The sequence below is a fragment of the Ursus maritimus genome, unplaced genomic scaffold (assembly GCF_017311325.1).
Source record: "Ursus maritimus isolate PB19 unplaced genomic scaffold, ASM1731132v1 scaffold_4, whole genome shotgun sequence".
Taxonomy (NCBI): domain Eukaryota; kingdom Metazoa; phylum Chordata; class Mammalia; order Carnivora; family Ursidae; genus Ursus; species Ursus maritimus.
Window position 1 is genome coordinate 65,872,730 of NW_024426552.1, and position 25,396 is coordinate 65,898,125.

The window sequence follows — 25,396 nt, forward strand, 5'->3', positions numbered from 1 at the left end:
TCTGATAAGGGATTAATATCCAAAATATAGAAGAACTCAAACAATTCAATACCAAGAAAACAAACACCCAATTAGAAAACGGGCAAAGGACCTGAAGAGACATTTCTTAAAAGAACACATACAAATGGCCACCAGGTATATAAAGAAATGGCCAACACCATTAATCACCAGGGAAATACAAATCAAAACCACAATGAGATACCACCCCACACCTATTAAAATATTTCTTTTTTCTTTTAAGTAGACTCTAGCATGGGGCCCAACACGACACGGGGCTTGAATTCATGACCCTGAGATCAAGAGTCAGATGCTAAACTGACTTCACCACCCCGGTAACCCAACTTTTTTTTTTTTTTTTAATTTTAATTAGTTAACATACAGTGCAATATTGGTTTTAGGTGCAGAATTCAGTGATTCATCACTTACATACAATGCCCACTGCTCAATACAACAAGTGCCCTCTTTCACCACCCCCCTCCTATCCACCCTCTGTTCTCTATCCTTAAGAGTCTCTTATGGTTTGTTTCCTTCTCTCCTTTTTCTTCCCCCCCTTCCCATGTGTTCATCTGCTTTGTTTCTTAAATTCCACATATGAATGAAATCATACGGTACTTTTCTTTCTCCGATTGACTTATTTCACTTAACATAATACAGTCTAGCTCTGTTCACATTATTGCAAATGGCAAGATTTTTCTTTTTGACGGCTAATATTCTTGTGTGTATGTGTGTGTGTGTGTGTACACACACCACATCTTCTTTATCCAGTCAATAGTCTATGGACATTTGGGCTCTCTCCATAGTTTGGCTATTGTTGACAATACTGCTATAAATATCAGGGTGCATGTACCCCTTCAAATATGTATCCAAAATAATTATCCCTTTTTTTAGGATGTTTATTTATTAATTTTATTTTATTTAATTAATTTATTTTTTTTTTAAAGAGAGGGGTAAGAGGGGAAGGGCAAAGGGAAAGGGAGAGACAGAATCTTAAGCAGGCTCCATAGCCAGCATGGAGCCCAACACGGAGCTCAATCTCACAACCCTGAGATCATAACCCAAGCCAAAATTAAGACACTTAATCGGACTGAGCCACCAGGTGCTCCAAAAGTAAATATTCTTAAAAAGCCAAAGATAAGTGTTGGAGAGACTATAAAGAAGGGGAACCCTTGTACACTGTTGGCAGAAATGTAAGTTAGTACAGCATTCATGAAAACAATATGGAGGTTCTTTAAAATTTTAAAATAGAAATGCCATATAATCCAGCAATCCCAATTCTGGATACATATCCAAAAGAAATGAAATTAGTATCTTGAAGAGATGTCTGCACTCCCATATTTACTGTAACATTGTTCACAAGAGCCAAGACAGTGAATCAACCTAAGTATCTATTGATGGATGAATGGATAAAGAAAATAACATTCCATACATACACACACACACAGAATATATGTATGGAATATTATTCAGCCTTAAAGAAGAAGGAATCCTGTCATTTGAGACAACATGGATGAATGTGGAGATCATTATGCTAAGTGAAATAAGCCAGGCAAGAAACAAAAATACTGCATGACCTCACTTGTAAGTGGAATCTAAAAAAGTTGAACTCATACAAGCAGATAATAGAATGGTAGTTGCCAAGAGCTGGGGAGATGGGGAAATAAGGAGATGTTGGTGAAAAGGTACAAAGTGTCAGATATGCAGGATGAATAAGTTCTGGAGAACTAACGTACAGCATGGTGCCTATAGTTAATAACACTATATTGTATAACTGAAAATTTCTAAGTAGATCTCAGTAGATCTTAAATGTTCTCACTACCAAAAAATTGTGAAATGATGTTAATGAGCTTAATTGTAGTAATCATTTAACAATGTATAAATATATTAAAACCTCTCCCTGTATACCATAACATATACAATTTTTATTTGTCAGTTATACTTCAATAAAAGTGGGGGGAAAAATCCTTAGGGCTTTCAGGAAAAAAGACCAAATATTTTTTTTTTAAGATTTTATTTATTTATTTGACAGAGACAGCCAGCGAGAGAGGGAACACAAGCAGGGGGAGTGGGAGAGGAAGAAGCAGGCTCCCAGCGGAGAAGCCTGATGTGGGGCTCGATCCCAGAACGCTGGGATCACGCCCTGAGCCGAAGGCAGACGCTTAAGACTGTGCCACCCAGGCGCCCCAAGACCAAATATCTTAAAAGAGCAAAATAATTAGGTTGGCACCAGACTTCCCAAGAGAAACATATAAGCAAGGCAATAACAGAGCAGCGTTTCTAAGAAATCCAAGGGAAGAAAACGGTGAACTGATGATTTTACATCTAAATCAGTCTTTCAAATATTAAGGTTACAGAAGAAGTCTTAGGCATGTACGAACTAGAGGAATACTATGCCCATGAGAAGCTTCTTCCTTCCTGAGAAGCTACTTTTTGGGAAAGGCAATCTGACACGGGCCCTGAGCACCCCTGCACATTCCTGTTGGGTATGCCAGAAAGGCAAGGTACTGACCGCTTTCTGCCCAGGTTGTTGTTCTTTGTGTCTGCATAGAGTAACTCTGAGGAGTAAGGAAGCATCTACTCAAAAACAAAGAGCAAGTTGCTTCCACTCACTATAAAACCAGTAGATTCCCAAGTTCTATGTTCCTCCACTGCACGCTGTTAGCACCCGTCGGTCACACACGAACCTCCTGGCTTCCAAGTGGGGTAATAACTGAGACAGCCCTCACAGTCCCTGACACTGCTAGAGGTGAGTTTCCTCCAGCTAAAAGGTGACAGGAAACTTTAGCAAAAGGACATGAATATTTAATATATTTAAGTGTAGACTTAAGTCCAAGACAAAGGTGAAGACAAGGCAGAAGAAAAACATATAGATGTTACATGTTTAGACAAAGTAAAAATAATGTAAATTTAAAAACTGGGAGGAGAAGGGAGTGGGAAAGTGGAAAGAATAAGCTCACTGACTGCCACATAGGCCACAGGTGGGGGGCGAAAAAGATAGCTTTAGAAACTGAGAAACTAGGTCACAGAAGTTTAAATAAGAAAACAGAGAACTAAGGGCCTTTAAAAAAGGTATAAATACAGGGGCACCTGTGTGGCTCAGTCGGTTAAACAGCCAACTCTTGATTTCGGCTCAGGTCATGATCTGAGGGTGGTGGGATCGAGCACCACATCAGGCGCTGTGCTGAGCATGGAGCCTGCTTAAGATTCCCTCTCTCCCTCTGTCCCGCTTTCCGCTCGCACTCTCTCTCTCAAATAAATAAATCTTTTAAAAAGCTGTATAAATGCAAAGGTAACCACTAGAACAAAACCTTCTAAATACCAAAACCAAAGAACCAAACCAAACACATCATGTAGGTAAACACAGCAAGTATTACATAGTATATGCGGCAATTAGAACATACGTGACAGAGTAAGTCCAAACATCTGTCATATCAATAATTATAAATGGGCTTAAGTCACTTATTAAAGGAAAGAGATTTTCAGACCAGCTCACAAAACAAGACTCACCTCTATGATTAATACAAAAGTGATTCAGAAAGGCCGCAAACAAGACATTTTTTAGTGCTAAAAGTCACAATTCGCAATGAAGATGTAACAGCTACAAATACCTATACACTGAACAGCACAGCAACTACCTTTGCTAAAGCAGAAGCTATAGGAGAAAGAAGGAAAATCAGAAACACATTAATAATTACAGGCTTTAATATTCTCAGTATCAGAGCAAAACAGATCATGCAGACAAAGAATAAGGATACAGAAGATCTAAAAAAAAAAACAAAAAAACACTCCAGAAAACCCAAGGGACCTTATGTATTAACATTGAATTTTACACCTTGATAGTAAGTATGAAGTAGGAAGAGTGTATTTCTTCAAAACTGGCTGTGGAGAAAAACTGATCTGGCAATATCTTTATTTTATTGAGTAAAGAACATTATGAGTGTCAAACTGGAAGTCCTAGCTATTGCAGTTAAGAGAAAAAAAAAAAAACCTGAAAAGTATACAGACCGGAAATGAAGAAATAAAACTGTTTTCATTCACAGATGACATGGCTGTCAATGCAGAAAGTCCCAAAGAATCTATAAAATCGCTCCTGGAACTAATAATCAAGTATAGCAAGGTTGCAGGGTACAAGGTCAATATATAAAAGTCAACTGCTTTCCTGTATACTAGCACTGAACAACTGGAATTTGAATTTAAAAAGGCTATTTATAATAACATCAAAAAAAGGCAAATACTTAGGTATAAATCTAACAAAACAATTTGTATGCAGAAAGCTGTGAAACAATGATGAAAGAAATCAAAGAGCTAAATAAATGAAGAGCTATTCCCTATTTGTGAACTGAAAGACTCAATATTGTTAAGATTGTCAGTTCTTCCCAACTTGATCTACAGATTCAACACAATCTCATTCAAATTCTCAGGAAGCTATTTTGTAGACATTAACAAACGGATGCTAAAGTTTATATGGAAAGGTAAAAGACCCATACAATACTGAAGAAAGAACAAAGTTGGAGGAATTATACTACTGAATTTCAAGACTTACTATAATCAAGACAGTGCGCAATGGGCAAAATAGTAAGACGCAGATCAACAGAATACATTAGAGAGCCCAGAAATAGACCAACACAAACACAATCAACTAATATTTGACAAGAGCACAAAGATAATTCAATGGAGCAAGGATAATCTTTCCAGTAAGTAGTACTAAAACAACCGGACACCCATATGCAAAAACCAACAAACAGCAACAACAAAAGACCTCAACATAGACTGGATGTCTTTTACAAAAATTAACCCAAAACAGATCATAGACCTACCTGTAAAATGCAAAACCATAAAACATCTCAAAGAAAACAGGAGAAAACCTACATGACCTTGGGTTTGGTGATGACTTTTTAGATATAACACCAAAAGCAAGATCTATGAAAGCAAAAAAGTAGTTAAGCTAGACTTCATTAAAATTAAAAACTTGTGCTTTGTGAAAGACACTATTAAGAGAATGAAAAGACAAGTCACAGACTGGAAGAAAATGTTTGTTGAAGATATACCTATATATGTATCCAAAATATAATAAGAATTCTTTTTTGGGAAGATCTGATTTACTCACTTGACAGAGACAGAGAGAGAGAGAGAGCACAAGCAAGTGGAGCAGCAGGCAGAGGGAGAGGGAGAAGCAGACTCCCTGCTGAGCAGGGGGCTCGATCCCAGGACCAGGGGATCACGACCTGAGCCAAAGGCAGACATCCCTATACTAAGAATTCTTAAAACTCGACAAGAAAACAAATGACCCAATTATAAAATGGGCAAAAGATCTGAACAGATACCTCACCAAAGATACATAGATGGCAAATAAGAATATGAAAAGATAGGGGACGCTTGGGTGGCTCAGTCAGTTAGGAATATGAAAAGATATGCAACATCATCTGTCAGTCAAGAAATGAGTATTAAAACAAAAGATACTACTACACACATATTGGAATAGCTAAAATCCACAATACTAATTGCTGGCAAGGATGCAGAGCAATGGGCACTTTCATTACTGATGGGAATGCAAAGTGGTACTGCCACTCTGGAAGACAACTTGGCAGACTCCTACAAAGCTAAACACAGTCCCACGACACGATCCAACAACTGTGCTACCACGTATATACTCTACTGATTTGAAAATGCAAAATTTCTTGTCCATATGAAACCAACACATGAATATTTACAGTATCTTTATTCATAATCATCCCAAATCGGAAGCAACCAAGATGTCCTTCAATAAATGAACGGATAAACAAACCTGAACATCCACACAGTGGAATACTACTCAGAAATCAAAAGGAATGTGCTATCAAGCTGTACAAAGACATGGATAAATCTTAAATGCAGATTATGAATTAAAAGAACAGAGTGAGATAGAAACTCTTATTGACAGAAAGAAATTATTGGAAAGATGTTCGCTATGAATGGAGAGGAAAACAATCCTCTCCCAGGAAAGCTGTACAGAACTATAAAACAAGACATACCACTATCATACAAATATTCCTAAGCATTCTTGCTCCCTTTATTATTTATTTAACCATTCAACTCCTGCCACAGAGCCATAAATCAAATAATTCTTTTGCTAAAGAGAACTCAAACTTTCCCCTTTTGGCTCAATGGAATTTACTCAACTCAGCCACTATAATGTGTTTCCAGCTTCCTTGAACTAACCTTGCTTTTGAAGTTAAGAACACAAATGAAAGGTAAATTGGCTACAGGTTGTCACAAACCACCTCACCAGAGAACTTCTAAGAATTTTTTTTTTGGGGGGGCTGGCTTTTAATGAAGTAAATTGAGCTTATTCTTAGTTTTAAAGACACTTTGGTGCCTTAAAAAAAGAAGTATTTATAAGATAATTTCCTTCAGGGTAACGCAGAAAGTTCCAGTTTTTCGTTATCTCCGATATTAGTGATCAAGTCATCAGACTCAACAGAAAAACATCCATTTCTCCTTTTTCCTGGTAAACTTGATCATTCTTCAGTTTTAGCTATTAACTCATTACGATCTATTTTTATTAGAAGTCCTCCAGAAGTTCTGTATTTTATTAGAAGTCCTCCAGCTCTGTAACTTCCAAGAGAAAAATCTCCTTACTAATACAAGGGTGCCATCTAGTGATCAGTATGGGTAACTGCATACTATAGAAAAAGTGCATGTGCTTATCTATTTCAATTCTGCTTTGAGATGTGGCTTTCACACTGCATTGAGTGGAAAGATTTCCTGAAACTACAGTACTTGAAACAGTACACTGCTGAAATAGTTTCCTAATACCAACACATAGGTACACTGAAAGATCGAGCCTATCCTCTTCTTCTATCACTACTCACATCACTGAAATTCATCTCTGAAGCTACATTAGTTTCATGGAATGTCAGAACATCAAGTTACAAGGAATGTTAGAGATAATCTGTTATCTAGTCCAACCCCTAGTTTTTCAGATGTGAAAACTAAGGTCTAGAAAGAGGACACCTGACTTGTCACAAAACTAGTAGTGTTTCCAAAAGGCCTGGTTTGCCTTAACTTGGTTCCTAAAGGAGTGGATGCTACACTATTATCATACAGGGAAGATACTTTAAATATCTCAGTAACAGGTTTCTATTCAAACCAAACCCCTGGCTGTTCGTACAAGGACGGCAGAGGTAAAACTCCCCAATCCAGGCTCTCTTCATGGCTTTCCCTTCTGAACCCCGACGGGGCACAGGAACCCTCAGAGATCAAGTTTTGCCCACTAATCATCAACGGAGGAGCTGCTACAACTTACTGAGTGCTGGCCAGGTGCTAAGCAGTGCCCATGAGCTCTGGGTAAGTCTCCCACCTTCCCTGGGCAGGCGCTTTGGGCTCCTGATGAGCATGCTCTATTTCTCCCTTCCCTTCATCTCAGTACATTCACATGGAGCGAGGAACAACCAACAGAGTTGGGTGCTCCAGGCAAAGAGACTACATACAAAATTATGGAGGTGGGAAAACACGAAGTTTATTCAGAGAACAAGTGTTTTAGCTTTGGTACCAGGCACAGAAGATGCAGGTGCTAAAACTATCTGTTCTTCCTCTTCGCTTCGTGTCTGGAGGGAGGAGGCAAAATTTGCTCAGGAAGCTACAGAAGGAATGAAGGGCCAAGGCAGAGGGAGACTAAGCTAGGCTGGTGTGAAGGGCTTGACTGATGTGGGAAAGATCATGGCCATATGGTCTTCACACAGAGCTCTGGTTGTCAGGACACTGTCAGAACTGTACTTAATAAATGACAAAGGCAGAATTGCAAAGATGTGAAGGCTGACTTTGGCAAGCTCCTATCCAGGTCTCTACCCCCACCCCTTGCTCCCCAGGAACTCTCCAGGTGGAGCTTTAGAAGCTTCTAGGCAGGGGAGATAGGGTAGCCTCCTGGGAAAGGTTAATACCACTTTCCCACCTCTAAGGGCTCCTTCTTTCCTTTGCCATTACCACCACTAAACATGCCCCCAGTCAGAAAGCAACACCTGAATCTAAATCTGGAACATTTTTATTCACTTTTGTGAGGGGGTCAGAAAAATGGGCTGGGGAGAGGAGTGGGGGGTTCCCAGGGTTTGAGCACACTAAAAACAGGGTGGAAGAGAGTCCGCAACTGGGCAACTGTATCAACACCCAGTAACAAAAGGGGAGGTAGATGTCAGGATCTAGAGTTTGTACTTTGGGGATATGGGTATTTTTATACTGTTTGTATTTTGATACTCATTCCCTTTCTGTCTTCTTTGCTATTTGGTAAAGTTCATCTTAGGTCAACTCACCTAAGTGGAACCAAAGAAAGCAGTTTTTGTTCAAAGCCATACTCCTGAGGACTGGGCAGGTGCAGGGATGGAAAGGGAATTCCAGGTAAGCGAATCCAGAGGAATTCTCCCTTCCCGCCAGGATGCTTTCCTTCCAGAGTTCTCTCCCACTACAACATGGAGGGTTCTGGGTCTGGTTTTAATAATATGTGACGAAAGATCCCCCTCACAATACCACACTGTAAATGACTGCTAAAAGCTCGACCCTCTCAAAGTGGGGGGCAGAAGTGTTATAGTTTGATGAAGATTTAATTCACTCGAATTGGTGGAAGGGAAAAGATTTCTGGTAGGAGATGTGGTCTTCTCGTGCTCATCTCCCCAGCAGCTGCTCCTCTTCCTCCCTGGCACCATTTGTTACCTAATAAAGTCAGGTTTGAAGGCATGTGCTACCTCCTATTATTAAGACAATTGCAAATTTCTTAAAATTCACTTTTTAAAAATAAGTAAATAAAAGAAAAGGTGTCATTAGTTTGAGAGAGGAGTGCAAGCTGGCACATATGACAAATATTTGAAATCACAAATCCGGAGTATCTTAGTAAAAGGGCTTCTGTCCCTGTCTGTTGATGATATCAAAGTGCTAATACTCAACTTTAGACATAATTCCCTCTGGGCTATGACTGAGTTCCTGTTCTACACTTTTCAATCAAAAGAGAACTTCCAAAATTATTTATATTGTACACCTGAAACAAATACAGTGTTAGATGTCAACTATATCTTACTTAAAGAAAATACATCCCCAATACGTGTTCAAAATCACTCCCCCAACCCCAAGAAAGAACTCTTGTCTCTACATTATCAATGGAGAACAAACCACTGACTTTGAAGTAACTGGGGCACGGGAACCTTTTGCACGGACAGAAGCCTTGATTTCTCACAGAAATGAGCCCCTCATACAGAATTTTAATTTACCATCTCTGGAAGCTATTTTTGCCCAGTTGCATTGTCACAACTATGAACTAGAAGCAGCTCCAACCCACACTAAGAATAAGTGGCCCTGAAACAATCATTTACACAGAAATTATAATAAAAAAAACTAAGAATACGGAAAAGTTATACCTGTATAAATATTAAACATTACATTAGGGACAGAAACATTTAACATTCTGTAACGTTACATTGCTTTAGTTAATCACAGCTCCCATTTTGGGGGCAGTTTTCAGCATTACCATGTTTCAGGCACTATGCTAAGTAGTTCTCATGCATGTCCCCTTTCATTTGCACAACGACCCTACGAGGTGGGGATCATCCCCCGTTAGCTGATGAAGGAACTAGGTGCACAGAAACTGAGTCACTTCCTGGAAGTCACACAGCTGATAACCCAGGTCTGACAGAGGTCCGGACTTTTCATCAACAGTATGTAAACTAAACAGTCTGTAAACTCAAGGCTCCACAACAAGTATTAAAAGACCAAATTCTTACAGTGAAGTTTCACAAAGTCACAAGAAAAGAAACCAGCATTCCAAAAATTAACAAGTTGTATGAATAAAAAAATAAGGCACTGTCTTTAAAATAATGCTAGAAACAGCGTATTTATTCTTAGTTTTTAAAAGAACTGAAAACATTTTGAAACAAGTTTTGGAAAAGGTCACCAGAATTTGTTAAGATTATGAACAAATGTTCACTGAGCTCTCACTAGGCGCTCTGTATTGTTAGATGCCAGGATACAGAAATCAGTAAGAAATAGTTCTCACTTCTCAAAAAATTCAGTGGTGTTGGTGGGGGACACAGGTACAGTGGTAGACCATAACACATGGCAGAAAGTATAACAACAGTGAGGTGCAGGATATTACAGGAAGGTGAGGAATGGCATCTAATCTAGCCAATGCATGGGAGGAAAGTTTACTGGTGAAGAGTTGCCAGCTGAAGGGGGTGGGCTGCTCATTCCAGACAGAGAGCAGAGCCTGGCACAGACTAGAGGCAGGAAGTAGGGCAGTAGTACGGTAACATGGGGGAGACTCAAAAAAAGTTCTCGGTGGCTGAAGCATGGAATGAGAGGCAGGGCACAGATAAGGTTGGGGAGGCAGGCAGGGTCCAGATCATGAAGAAGTTGAAACCAGTGAAGGGTTTTAAGCAGGGAAACAACAAGCTCAGAATTATCCTTTAACTAAATCCCTCAAGGGCTATGTGAAGCATGGGCTTAGAGTCACACAGCCAAAGGTTCAACTCCTGATTCTATCTAGGGTTTATTAACTGTGAACTTTGGCAAGATACAAAACCTTCTAAGGGGCCCCTGGGCGGCTCAGTCGGTTAAGCGGCTGACTTCAACTCAGGTCATGATCTCAGGGTCCTGGGATCGAGCTCATGGGGGAGTCTGCTGCTCCCTCTCCCTCTGCCCCTCCCACCGCTTATGCTCATGTTCTCTCTCTCAAATAAATAAATAAAATCTTAAAAAAAAAATAAAACTTTCTAAGCTTCAGTCTTGTCAACTGTAAAATGGGAGATAAATGAGGTAATGAATGTGAAGCACTGGAATGCAGTAAATGGTCAATAAAGGGTAGCTCTTATCACTGTTAATATTATAAGCCTAGAAGTTCAGGGAGACCTATAAGGGAGCCTAGATGAGGCATACTGAGGCCCTGAATAGTGATGAAAAAAACAGGACAATTTGAAACGTATGCAGGAAACAGAAATGATAAAATCTGATGATCACCTGGCTATAGAGGTGGGGGTCCGGGAGGAGGAGGAGCTGTCAGTGAGCTGTAGGTCTAGGTTAGGGGACTAAAGGGCTGGTGGCTGGTGGTGCCCCTGACAAAGAAAGCACAGGAGGCAGAACAAGCCTGGGACTCTGACTCACACTGAGAAGGAGGTGTGCATTCAGAAGCAGATAGCCCGCAGGTAAAGGATGATCTGCAGTCTGGAGTGCAGGGGTGGCTTGGAGTTTAAAAAGTGGGTGTCACAAGTATCTCACAGCATGAGAAGGAAAGAGATCACCCATAGAGGGCATATTCAGTCAGAAGGGCAAAGAGTTAGGCCAGACCCTCGGAATACCCACAATGAAGAGTCAAGAAGACAAAGAAAAAGCCCCCGAAAAAAGAAAAGAACCACAAAGGACAAGAAGAGCCAGAATGGCTCAGTATAATGGAAACTAAAGGAACAGGAATTGGTGGAGGGAGTCATCAGTGGTGCCCCATGTAGTCGAGAAGTCCAGTAAGCTCCAAACATGTCCTCAGAATTTAGCAGAAACTGTTGCTGATTTTAGACCAACAGGCAATTTTACTAGGTCAAGGAGATCCAACTGCTGGGCTAAGGTATTAATGGGAGTGAGGAAGTGGAAAGAGTCCACCATAAATCTGGTAAAAGGGACAGAGAGGAATTTAGTACTGGTAAAGGAGGAATGTAGGGTCAAAGGCTAGGTCCAAAATTATTTTTAGGATGGTGTACCCTGAGCATTTTGTGAGAAGGAAGATGTGGATGACAAAGAATGAGGATGCAGGAGACAGAATCACTGACAGAGCAAGGTCCTGGAGGAATTAAAAAGGAATTTTAAGTATCTACTATGTGTCAGGTATCATGCTAGGCCACGAGGACAGTGGTCCACAAACTATCAGAGCAGACTGTGAAATGAACACCAGTCTGGAGCGCACCCCTCCAGAGGAGCTCAGAAGGGGCCCTGACTGTGGGTTTCCTGAACTCAAGCTTGTGCCTGCTCACCTTTCTACTCTCCCTGTCCAACCCAGTGTCTGGCACCCACGTGCCAGGCATCCAGTAGTATTCCTGGTATGAAAGAATACGTATACTGGTCAGAAACTTTATTTCTGGGCAGAAATTTTACAAAGAAGTATGAAAATACATTCTAAGATAAAGGGAATCAGGGCATTAAAATACAATGAAATATTAATTAAAATGTAGCACACATGCTCAAAAACATGCATTTAAAGGCAGCTGAAGGTTAAGAGAATGCGGAGAATGGAGCACAGGGTTCAATCATGTGGAAAAGGCCTGAAGTGGTTCAGGAACTCTCTATGGCAAAATGTATCCCCTAATCTGCAAGCTTATGCTTAAAATTCATTTAACCATCTAAGAAAGGACAAAATTTTTCATCTCAAAATTGTAGATAAAGGATTAAAAAGGAAATGTGTGTGAAATGATACATCGGCTAAAACCCATTTACTGGCTAAGTGACACAGCCCAGGTCCTATAACATCTGAGAAAGCAGACCATGTGGCATGAGACCCCAAGACCCTTTCAAATCTCTTGCTCAAAGGTTCTAAAGCAGTGCTTCTTAACCTTCTGGGGATCACATACTCCTGTGGGAACCTAATGAAAGCTATGAATTCTACCCAGCCGCCCCTAAAATAAATATAGACACAGGCATACAAAATCCCGTAAATCATGAGAAACCCCTGACTGTAGACCTTCTTCCTAGTGGGAAATTAGCTGAGGTGCAGCTGTTTACAACCAAGATCCTTTGTCTTCCTTAAAATTAATGGAGCCAGGTATCAGAGAGACCCTGTAAGACCTACACGGGCTAGCTTGCTGCATGTCCACCTGTGTGTCCTTCTGAACTAAGTCTCCTTATCTCTGAACTCCACAGTGCCAAGCACAGTGCCCTGAATACAGTAAGTACCCACCTAATTTGTGAATTAAGTTGATAGGATCAAAATGGTTTGGATGCACGGTTCTAGAGTTTTCAGACCTTTGGTGCTTCCCGAGGTCAAATGCAAATCCGCCCTTTCAAAGATAAGCCCAAATGCACAGCAACCACCATGGGCTTACTCTTACAGAATCTGTCAACTTTCCAGAATTGATTTCTATTTAATTAGAAGGGTCTAGCTCACCCCAGACAAGAAACTATTCCTCAGTTCTGAAGCAGAAGTTGATGACACGCCCCTTCCCCCCAAAACACACTGTATCTGCTTTTAGTAGAAATCCCTTACATTTATATAACTCTTTATACTTAGATTTCTCCAATCCTTCTTACTTTCATTCAGTAGTCATCTGGGAGATGGGCAATATATGTACTACTCCATTTTATTTATTTTTTTATTTTTAAAATTTTTTAAAAAAGATTTTATTTATTCATTTGACAGAGAGAGAGACAGCCAGCGAGAGAGGGAACACAAGCAGGGGGAGTGGGAGAGGAAGAAGCAGGCTCCCAGCGGAGGAGCCTGATGTGGGGCTCGATCCCAGAATGCCAGGACCACGCCCTGAGCTGAAGGCAGACGCTTAATGACTGAGCCACCCAGGTGCCCCAACTACTCCATTTTAAACATAAGTAAAAAGCATCTAATATTTAAGTGATCACAGGGAGGGCTTTCTACATAGCCCAGAACCATAGCCCAGAACCAAGGCCCCCAAGTCACATTTTAATAAATATGCTAGTGCTTCTGTCACCCTTATAACAGGGTGAGAGGGGCCTCTTTAAATTGACAGAGTGAAACAGTTGTGACATTTAATAAATTGTTCAGTGATAACATCTAAGTAGTACCTGTCATTTAAGAAACCAAAAGCCATGCCAATGTAAGCAATTTTATATACAATGATTAAATAGCTTTGTTTTTTCACTATTTAGTCATAATCAAATTGACCTATTATTTCTGACTTTTAAAAATAGCAGAACCCACTGTACTTAGTAGGGGGGAAAGTCCATACTTACCTACTGCACAATGTAAAATCTAGAGAAAAAAGGGGGAAAAAAGAATTAGTAAAGATCAATAATAATATATAGTTCCTACAGACTAACTTTTCAGTATTAGACTTGAAAAACACACATTCCATTTTTAAACTTGGCTATTTAACAAAATGTACATTCTTACTTATTTTTGTTTGTTTCTTCCCTTTTACTTTCCGTATCTGTGGGAGATTTCCTAAGGAATAAATCTTACCCAGTAGTGTACCAGTTATCAAGGATTTCGTTCATAATACATATACTGAAAGAGCAGTAGGTGTCCATCTCCCATGTCGCATATTCTACAGAACAGAACTGTCACAGACTACAGAACACAGGGTCAGAAGAGCCTTTGTTGGCTCTTCTTACCCGGCAGGCCCTTCAATGCAGACATTCATTCAACCTACAAAGCTCCACAGTGAGACTCCATCTTGTCTCATTTGGTGACCTCATTACAGGCATGTTCCCAGTCCAATCTGTGACCCTAGATCTCGTCATCCCCAGGCCCACACTGCAAACTGCCTTTGGACATCTCCATCTAGGCGTACCAGCAGCAGCTCAAACACGGCAGCCTCCTCAAGAAACCCCCCTTTCCTTCCTTCATACCTGCTATGCCTCTTGATCATCAATCTCCCAAGTCCAACTGCTTTTTCCTTCCCCTCCCCGACAAGTCCTACTGGTTTCCAAGTCCTGCCAATACTTCTGGTATGGGTCTTCCCTGTTTTTATTTCCAGTGCTTTGGGTGAGACTGTTATCTACTTTCCATCTCAGTGGCCATCCAAGTGGCCAATTAGGTTATTCATTCATCCTGAATATGGCATTGCTTTAACGCTGGTGGTGGTTGTGGTAAACATGTAATCTAAGGAGCCGGGTTCAAGATGGTGGTGTAGCAAGATCCTGAACTCACCTCCTCTGTGGACACAACAAATCTATAACCAACTGTGGAATAATTCTTTCTGAAAGGGACCTGAAAATTCAATGAACAGAGCCTTCACAACAAAGAGTAAAAGGATAGCAGCAGTAACACAGATTTGCTAGGCAATAAACGCCAGCTATGGTGTGTCACAATTGGGAGGGACATCAAAAGTACGGACTTTATCCAGAGGATCAAAGGTACCTGAGTTCTGTATCTGGTACCCAAATCCTTAGATCCTGCACAAGAGAGACGATGATAAGCCCCCAAAACACTAGGCTCTGAAAATCAATAGGGATCACCTTTAGGAAGACTATAAAGCTGCAGGGAACAGAAAACCTGCTCTTAAAGGGCCCACACACACTCACTCAACCCAGAAACCAGTGCAAAACACCAACTTGAATAGTACATAGACCACAGGTAAAGGAGAATCATTTGTTAACCTTAAAAGTGTCTGCCCGAAGAGGCAGGAAACAGCAGGGGCTCTCTCTGGAAACTGACACTGGTGGGAGCAATTTTTGTGATTCAAGTCTACCTTACTAATGTGGGTGCTGGCCAGCACCATCCTGGAATTCCTTTAACTTTCTAGTAACAATGGGAACACCCAGCAGAGTGCCCTGCCCACAGACACCCTGCAGCAGTTGTGGACACCTGTAGCCCTACCAAGGGTTAGCGCAGCCAACCAACCACAGCCTCAGGCCCTGCCACAACAGGAGGGCACACACAGCCCACGAAGGTGACACCCCTTGAGCGCCTGGTTCCGGTGATTGGGAGATTGTATTTCTGGGCCAAATAGTACCATGTCCTATGTAAGGCCACTCATTCAAGACTGGGAGAAACATACATAGAAACATACATAGAAACAAACACAAAGCGTTAGGCAAAATGACGAGACAGAGTAATAAGTTCCAAAGAAAAGAACATGACAAAATCTCAGAAAAAGAACTAAATGAAACACAGAGAAGCAATCAACCTGATAAAAAGTTCAAAGAAATTATCATACAGATGCTCAGTGATCTCAGTAGAAATCTGGTTGAACACAATGAGAACTTAAACAAAGATACAGAAAATATAAGAAAGTAAAGAACAGAAGTTTGAAAAAATAGCAGACTGGATGAAGTAGAAGAATGCATCAGGAAGCTGGAAGACAAAGCAATGGAATTTGCCCAGACAGAACAGCAAAATGAAAATAAAAAATTAAGATGAGTGAAACAGATAAAGGGATAAAGAGGTTCAAACTTCCAGTTATAAAATGAATGAAGTCATGGAGATAAGAAGTATAGCATAGGGGCGCCTGGGTGGCGCAGTCGTTAAGCGTCTGCCTTTGGCTCAGGGTGTGATCCCGGCGTTCCGGGATCAAGTCCCACATCGGGCTCCTCCGCTATGAGCCTGCTTCTTCCCCTCCCACTCCCCCTGCTTGTGTTCCCTCTCTGCTGGCTGTCCCTGTCAAATAAATAAATAAAAAATCTTAAAAAAACAAAAAGAAGCACAGCATAGAGAAAATAGTCAATGACACTGTAATAATGTTGTATGGCATAATCAATGACAAAGCAGGCAAGAAGACACAATGGGGAAAAGTCTCTTCAAAACTGGTGCTGGGAAAACTGGACAGCTACATACAAACAATGAGACAGGACCACGTTCTTACACCAGACACAAAAATAAACTCAAAATGGGTTAAAGACCTAAATGTGAGACCTGAAGCCATAAAACTAGAAGAAAACATAGGCAGTAATCTTTTTGACATCTGTGGTAGAAACATTTTTCTAGATGTGTCTTCTTTGGCAAGGGAAGCAAAAGCAAAATTAAAACTATTGAGAATACACTAAAATAAAAAACTTTTGCCCAGCAAAGGAAACCATCAACAAAACAAAAAGACAACACACTAAATAAGAGAAGATATTTGCAAATGACGTATCCAATAAGGGGTTAATACACAAAATATATAAAGACCTTATACGTCTTAACATCAAATAACCAAATAATCCAATTAAAAAAATGGGCAGAGGACAAGAACAGACATTTTTTTCCAGAAAAGACATACAGATGGCCAAAAGACACATGAAAAGATGTTCAACGTCACTAATCATCAGGGAAATACAAATCAAAACCTGTGAGATATCACCTCACACTTGTCAGAATGGCTAGAATCAAAAAGACAAAAAATACAAGTATAGGCAAGGATGTCAAGAAAAAAGAACCCTTGTACACTGTTGCCATGAATGCAAGCTGGTGCAGCAACTGTGGAACACAGTATGGAGGTTCCTCAAAAAGTTAAAAATAGAACTACCATACTGCTGGTATTTACCCAAAGAATATGAAAACACTAATTGGAGAACATATATATACCATGTGTTTATTGCAGTACTATTTACAATGGCCAAGATATGGAAGCAACCTAAGTGTCCATCAACTGACGAATGGATACAGAAGATATGTTATATATACACAGTGGAATATTACCCAGCCATAAAAAAGAATGACATCTTGCATTTGCAACAACACTGATGGATCCAGAGAGTATTATGCTGAGCGAAATAAGTCAGTCAGAGAAAGACAAATACCATATGATTTTACTTGTATGTGGAATTTAAGAAATAAAACAAAACAAAGAAAAAAAAAGAGACAAAAACAAAAAAAAGACTCTTAACTATACAGAACAGGAAGGCTGCCGGGGTGGGGGGGAATGGGTATAATAGGTGAAGGGGATTAAGAGTACAATTATGATGAGCACTGACTGAATGAATAGAATTGCTGAAGCATTATATTGCCCACTTGAAATTAACATAAAACTATATGTTAATAATAGCTGAATAAAGCTACTTTATATATTAAAAAAAAAAATAAGAAAGGAAAAAACTGAAGCCCAAAGGCATCTCCCTAGTTGGCAAAAAGAAGAAAGAAAGAAAAAAAGAAAGAAAGAAAGAAAGAAAGAAAGAAAGAAAGAAAGAAAGAAAGAAAGTTGTATGCTGACAGATGGTAACAGACTCACTGAGGTGAGCACTGCATAATATATACAATTGTTGAATAACTATGTACCCGAAATTAATAGGATACTGTGTATCAACTATACTTCAATAGTAAAAATGAAAAGATAAAAAGGTGATGTAACTGATGAATGTTATGAAGCTGTGGAAGGTTTGGGGCACAAAGGAATCAAGGGCAGAAGAATAGCAAAGGAGGTCCAGCAGTAATTTAAGTGTAGTGTGGTAACAGCCTGCCCAGTATGAGAAATGGGAACATAGGAAAGAAAGAATGTAGCTGATAATCACTCAGATAAAGAATTGGTGGGACTTCGTAATGGGAGTAGAAGGGGAAAAAAACTCCCCAAACTTCAATCTGAATCAGGGAATTACAGTGCATTGGTTCCCAGACAACTTAATCTCAAGTGCTAAGAAAATATCCACAATTTTAAAAGGTGAGGGAGTTGATATACTTGTTTATTTTGTCAAGTGCCCATTTTTAACTAAATACAAGATACTACCATAATCATTTTTTTAAAAAATGTATTTATTTGAGAGGGAGAGAGGGAAGGTAAGGGAGGGAGGGGCAGATGGAGAGGGAGAGAGAGAATTCCAAACAGACTCCCTGCTGAGCGTGGAGCCCAACACAGGGCTCGATCCCATGCCCCTGAGATCATGACCTGAGCCGAAATCAAGAGTCATATGCTTAACTGACTAAGCCACCCAGGCGCCCCCACATCACTTTTTAAGGAGCAAAAAATTAAGAAGGATATAACCTGAAAACAAACAGTCTTTTGAAAAAGGAGAAGATAAGAAACTAATTAGAATTCTAATTTTAGAAACGGTTCTGAGAATGTGAATTTAAGAAAAAAAAAATTAGCAGATATGTCTCTATGTTCTGGCACTTTATCTGGCTACTTCTAAAATATCTTGTAATAATTAACACTTTTCTCAGTTTACACAGCACCTTTACAAATGTGGTTTAAAAAAAAAGGAAAAAATTAAGAAAAGTGAAGATACCTTAAGGGAACCTTAAAACAACATCAAGTGGGATAACATTCACATTGTAGGGCTCTCAAAAGGAGAAGAGAGAGAGAAAGGGCAAGAAAAATTATTTGAAGAAGTAATGGCTGAAAACTTCCCTAATCTGGGGAAGGAATTGAACATCCAGGTCCAGGAAGCCCAGAGTTTCAAATAAGATGAACCCAAATAGATCCATACCATGATACATTATAATTAAAATGGTAAGCGTTAAGGATTAAGAGAGAATCCTAAAAGCAACAAGAGAAAAACAACTTGTTATGTACAAGGGAAACTCTAGAAGGCTATATAAGCAGATTTTTCAGTAGAAATTTTACATGCCAGAAGAAAGTGGCACGACATATACAAAGTGCTGAAAGGAAAAAAACTTCCAACCCAAATTCTCTGCCTAGCAAAGTTATCATTCAGAACTTAAGGAGAGATTAAGAGTTTTCCAGGTAAGCAAAAGCTAAAGGTATTCATCACCATTAAACCAGCCCTATAATAAATATTAAAGGGATTTCTTTAGGGGTGCCTGGGTGGCTCAGATGGTTGAGCGGCTGCCTTTGGCTCAGGTCATGATCTCCAGGTCCTGATATCAATCCTCGTGTTGGGCTCCCAGCTCAGTGGGTAGTCTGTTTCTGCTGCCTCTCCCCCTGCTTGTGCTTTCTCTCTGTCTCGCTCTCTCAAATGAATAAATAAAATCTTTAAAAAAATAAAATAAAATAAAGGGACTTCCTTAAGTTAAGTAGCAAGTAAACAGAGGAAAGTAAAAATCTCACTGGAAAAGGTAACTATATAGCAAAGGCAGTGATCAATCACTTATAAAGCAAGCATGAAGGTTAAAAGACAAAAGTAGTAAACTTAACTGAAATTACAATAATTAGTTAAGGGAAGCATAAAATAAAAGATATAAAAAGGAGTCATCACAAATAAAAAAATGAGGGGAGAGTAAAAAGGTAAAGCTTTGAATTGTGTTTAAAATTAAGTTGTTATCAAGTTAAAACAGACTGCTATTTGCATAAAATATTTTGTGTGAACCTCACAGTAACCACAAGGAAAAAAACTTACAGTAAATACACAAAAGAAAATGAGAAAGGAATTAAACATAACACTAAAGAAAGCCAGCAAACCATAAGGGAAGAGAAAAAGAGAAGAAAGGAACAGAGAGGAACTACAAAAATAGCCAGAAAACAATTAACACAATGGCAATAAGTATACGCTTATTAAAAATTACTTTAAATGTAAATGGACTAAATTCACCAATCAAAAGACACACAGTGTCTGAATGGATAAAAAAATGAGACCCATCTATAGGCTGCCTATGAGACTCAGAAGTAAAAGACACACACAGAGTGAAAGGGAAGGGTCAGAAAAAGACATTTCATACAAATGGAAATGAAAAGAAAGCTGGAGTAACTATACTCCTATCAGATAAAATACTTTAAAACAAAGATTATAAGAGGGGTGTCTGGGTGGCTCAGTTGGTTAAGTGTCTGACTCTTGATCTCAACTCAGGTCTTGATCTCAGGGTCATGAGTTCAAGCCTCACACTAGGCTCATGCTAGGCATGGAGCCTACTTAAAAAAATAAATAAAAATAAATAAAACAAAGACTATAATAAAAGACAAAGAAGGGCATTACATAATGATATAGGGGTCAATCCAGCAAGAAGATATTACATTTATAAATATATATGCAACCAACACAGGAGCACCAAAATATATAAAGCAATTATTAACAGACCTAAAGGGAGAAATTGAAAGCAACAACAGTAATAGTAGGAGACTTTAATTCCCTACTTTCATCAACAGATAGATCATTCAGACAAAAAAATCAATAAGGAAACACTGGTCTTAAACACATTCCACCCAAAAGTAGCAGCATACACATTCTTCTCAATTGCACATCGAACACTCTCCAGGACAGACCACATGCTGGGCCATAAAGCAATCTCAATAAATTAAAAAAGAGTGAAATCATATTAAGCATATTTTCTGACCACAATGGTATGAAACTAAAAATTACAAGGAGAAAAACCAGGAAAACCCACAAAACATGGAGATTAAACAACATGCTACTGAGCAATCAATGGTTCATTGAAGATACCAAAGGAAAAATAAAAAAATACCTAGAGACAAATGGACACAAAATCTGACATACCAAAATCTATGGGATGCAGCAAAAGTGGTTCTAAGAGGGAAGTTCATAGCAATACAAGCCTACTTCAAGAAACAAAAACAAAAAACTGAAAATGTGAATAGATTGATAACGAGTAAGGGCACTGAAACAGTAATCAAGAACCTCCCAACAAACAAAAGTCCAGGACTAGATGGCTTCACTGGCAAATTCTACCAAACATTCAAAGATTTAATACCTTTCCTTTTCAAACTCTTCTGAAAAATAGAAGAGAAAGGAAAGCTTTCAAACATATTTTACAAGGCCAGCATCATCTATACCAAAACTAGACAAGGACACCACAAAAAAAGAAATTACAGGCCAATATCCTTCATAAACATAGATGTAAAATCTTCAACAAGTTTTAGCAAACTAAATCCAACAATACATTAAAAGGATCACACACCACGATCAAGTGGGATTTATTTCAGGGATGCAAGGATGGTTCGACATCTACAAATCAATATGATACATTACACCAACAGAATGAAAGATAAAAATCATATGATCAGGGGCGCCTGGGTGGCACAGCGGTTAAGCGTCTGCCTTCGTCTCAGGGCGTGATCCCGGCATTATGGGATCGAGCCCCACATCAGGCTCCTACACTAGGAGCCTGCTTCTTCCTCTCCCACTCCCCCTGCTTGTGTTCCCTCTCTCGCTGGCTGTCTCTATCTCCGTCGAATAAATAAATAAAATCTTTAAAAAAAAATCATATGATCATCTCAATAGATGCAGAAAAAGCATTCAACAAAATTCAACATCAATTTATGATAAAAACTCTCAACAAAGTAGGCACAGAGGGAACATACCTCAACATAATAAAGGCCCTAAATGACAATTCTACAACTAACATTATACTCAGCAGTGAAAAGCTTTCAGGGAAAACACAAGAATGCTCATGCTTGCCACTTTTATTCAACATAGTATTGAAAATTCTAGCCACAGCAAATTAGGCAAGAGAAAGAAATGAAAGGCCTCCAAACTGATAAGGAAGAAGTAAAACAGTCACTATTTGCAGATGATATGATACTACAGATAGAAAATCCTAAAGAATCCACCAAAAAACTGTTAGAATAAATAAATGGATTCAGTAAAGTTGCAGGATACAAAGTCAATATAGAGAAAACTGTGGCATTCTATACAATAATGATGAAACATGAGAAAGAGAAATTAGGAAAATAATATCATTTACAAACGCACTAAAAAGAATAGAATACCATGGAATAAACTTAACCAAGAAGTTGAAGGACCTGTACACTGAAAACTACAAAACATGCATGAAAGAAATTAAAAAAAAAAAAACAAAACAAATAAGTGAAAAGATATTCTATGCTCATGGTTTGGAAAAATTAGTATTGTTAAAATCTCCATACTACCCAAAGCAATGTACAAATTCAATGAAATAGCTATCAAAATTCTAGTGGCATACTTCATAGAACTAGAACAAATAACTTTAAAATATGTACAAAACAACAAAAGATCTTGAATAGCCAAAGCCATCTTAAGAACAGCAAAGCTGGAGGTATCACACTGCCTGATTTCAAACTAGACTACAAAGCTATAGTAATCAAAACAGTATGGTATGGGTAAAAAAACAAAACAAAACAAAAAAACCCACACACGGATCAATGGAACAAAATCAAGAGCCTAGAAATAAACCCACACATACATGAACAATTAATCTGTGCTAAAGGAGCCAAGAACATAATATAGATAAAGGACAGTCTCTTCAACAAATCATGCTGGGAAAACTGGACGGCCACATGCAAAAGATGAAACTAGACCACTATCTTACACCATACACAAAAATTAACTCAAAATGGATTAAGGACTTGAATTAAGACCTGAAACCATAAAATTATTAGAAGAAAGAGGTAGTAAGGTCCTGACATCAGTCTTAGCAACATCTTTATGGAGCTGACTTCGAAGGCAAGGGAAACAAAAGCAAAAATGAGCAGATGGGACTACATCAAACTAAAAAGCTTCTGTACAGCAAAGGAAACCATCATCAAAATGAAAAGGCAACCTACCATATGGGAAAAGACATTTGCAAACTATATATATGATAAGGAGTAAGGAGTTAACATCCAAAATATATGAAGAACTCATACAATTCAACAACAAAAACACCGAACAGCCCTATTAAAAAAGGGAAGAGGATCTGAACAGACACTTCCTCAAAGAAGACATACAGATGGCCAAGAAGCACATCACTAATCATCAGGGAAATACAAATCAAAACCACAATGAGATATCACTTAATGTTAGAACTTAACTGTTATAAAAAAAAAAAAAAAGACAAGAAATAACAAGTGTTGGCAAGGATGTGGAGAAAAGGGAACCCTAGTACACTGCTGATGACGTTGTAAATTAGTGTAGCCACCATGGAAAACAGTGTGAAGATTCCTCAAAAATTAATAATAAATCTATCATTTGACCTAGCTATCTACTTCATATTTATCTGAAGAATATAAAATACTAATTTGAAAAGATGTATGCGCCCCCATGTTCACTGTAGCATTATTTACAATAGCCAAGATATAGAAACAACCTAAGGGACCATTAATAGCTGAAGGGATAAAGAAGATGTGGTATATTCATAAAATGGAATACCATTTAGCCATAAAAAAGACATCATGCCATCTGCTACAACGGATGGAGCATGAGGACATTATGCTCAACAAAATAAGTCATATGGAAAAAGACAAATACCATATGATTTCACTCATATGTAGAATCTAAAAAACAACAAAACAAGTGAACACAATGAAACAAAAACAAATTCACAGAGAACAGACCAGTGGTTACCAAAGGAGAAGGGAGTTATGGGGTGGGTGAAAGGGGTGAAGGGGGGACAATGTTATGGTGATGGCTGGGAACTAGACTAGACTTATGATCACTTTGTAGTGTATACAGATATCCAATTATAGAGCCATATGCCTGAAACTTATATAATAATAAAAAAGTAATCTGAAGAAATCTACAATATTATTTAATGACCAAAGCTTTTCTGGATGATAAGAACTATCAGTTATTGTACTACATTTTAGAATTTACATTTCTGTAGCAGTCATTCTATAGTTTGGTCCTAACAACAACCCTGCCAGATATATTTATCGATATCTTTACTTATAGATGAGAAAACCAAGGCTGAGAAAAGCTGCTCGAATTCCCCAAAGTAGTAAGTGATGTCCAGAATCAAGGCTCTGCTTCTACTCTATTGATTTTTTTGTAATATTATTTCACTGTTTATTAGTTACAAGGTAACTGCTGAAACCATAACTTGATAAGACTTGGCTCATCTAAAATATGCCTGATAAGACTATGTGCTTGAAAATTATTAATTCTCTAAATTTTGGGGGGAGGGGGAGCGAAAGATGTTTGGATTAAAAAGAATCAAGCTTCGCAAATTTTTTGGTAACTGATAAGAAAAGAATTACTATACTGCAAATCTTATCTTTTTCAAAAGAAAACGCTGCTAAGAATCTCAGATGTGTGCATATTAGAAGATAATCTGGACCTCCTGCTGTAAAGTTGAGGAAAATAAAAGATGTCTGTAGATTTAAATGAGGAACAAAAGACATGAATAAAGAGCATGCTGAGACAAGACAGATAACGGTACATAGATAGAAAACCTATCCATGTATGTGGTAAGATGTCCACCCAGGAGGCTGATTAACAATAGGATGTTACAGAATAGATCACACAGTTGATCCTTACACAACTATGGTATGAACTGCACGGGGCCACTTACCCTCAGATTTTTTTTCAATAAATATATATATATATATATATTTTTTAAAATTTATTTATTTTAGAGAGAAAACATGGGGGGGGGCGCAGAGGGAGAGGGGGTCTTAAGCAGACTCCATGCTGAGCCATGAGCCATGTGATCTCATGACCTGGAGATCACAACCTGAGCTGAAACCAAGAGCTGGACGCTTAACTGACTGTGCCACCTAGGAGCCCCAAATACATATCTCATATTGTGATTAACAAGTAAGATAGAGGTTGCCAAATGCCTAGAAGTGAAGGAAAGGTGGAGGAAAGATATGGAGAAGGCTGGGACAGCAGGGCTCTTACCTATTCCTGGCATTCATCACCACACCACCCACCTGGGGGAAGCTCGGTTCGTTGAGGTCTTCAACTGAGAGGTGCAAAGGAACCGGCTCTGGGGAGGGATTCTTAACAAAGTGGCAGGGCCAGAAACTGGCCAGTGTTGTTCAAGGACCACAGAATGATAACCTGCCTCCCTGTAATAAGGGTTCCAGGAGAACTCGGGGCAGGATAGCACCAAGCAGAAACCTAGCCTGCAGGGGCGCCTGGGTGGCACAGCGGTTGAGCGTCTGCCTTCGGCTCAGGGCGTGATCCCAGCGTTATGGGAACGAGCCCC

At 39.0% G+C, this 25,396-nt stretch overlaps 1 protein-coding gene across 1 annotated transcript in view; it reads right to left on the bottom strand.

Annotated features, from left to right (window-relative positions):
• The window catches only part of HACD2 (3-hydroxyacyl-CoA dehydratase 2), a 110,501-nt gene that overhangs the window by 68,963 nt on the left and 16,142 nt on the right, over positions 1-25,396 (bottom strand). The window contains exon 3 of the mRNA XM_040621333.1: positions 13,918-13,936. Coding sequence (XP_040477267.1) covers positions 13,918-13,936 — 19 coding nt within the window. The remainder of the gene's footprint in view (positions 1-13,917; positions 13,937-25,396) is intronic.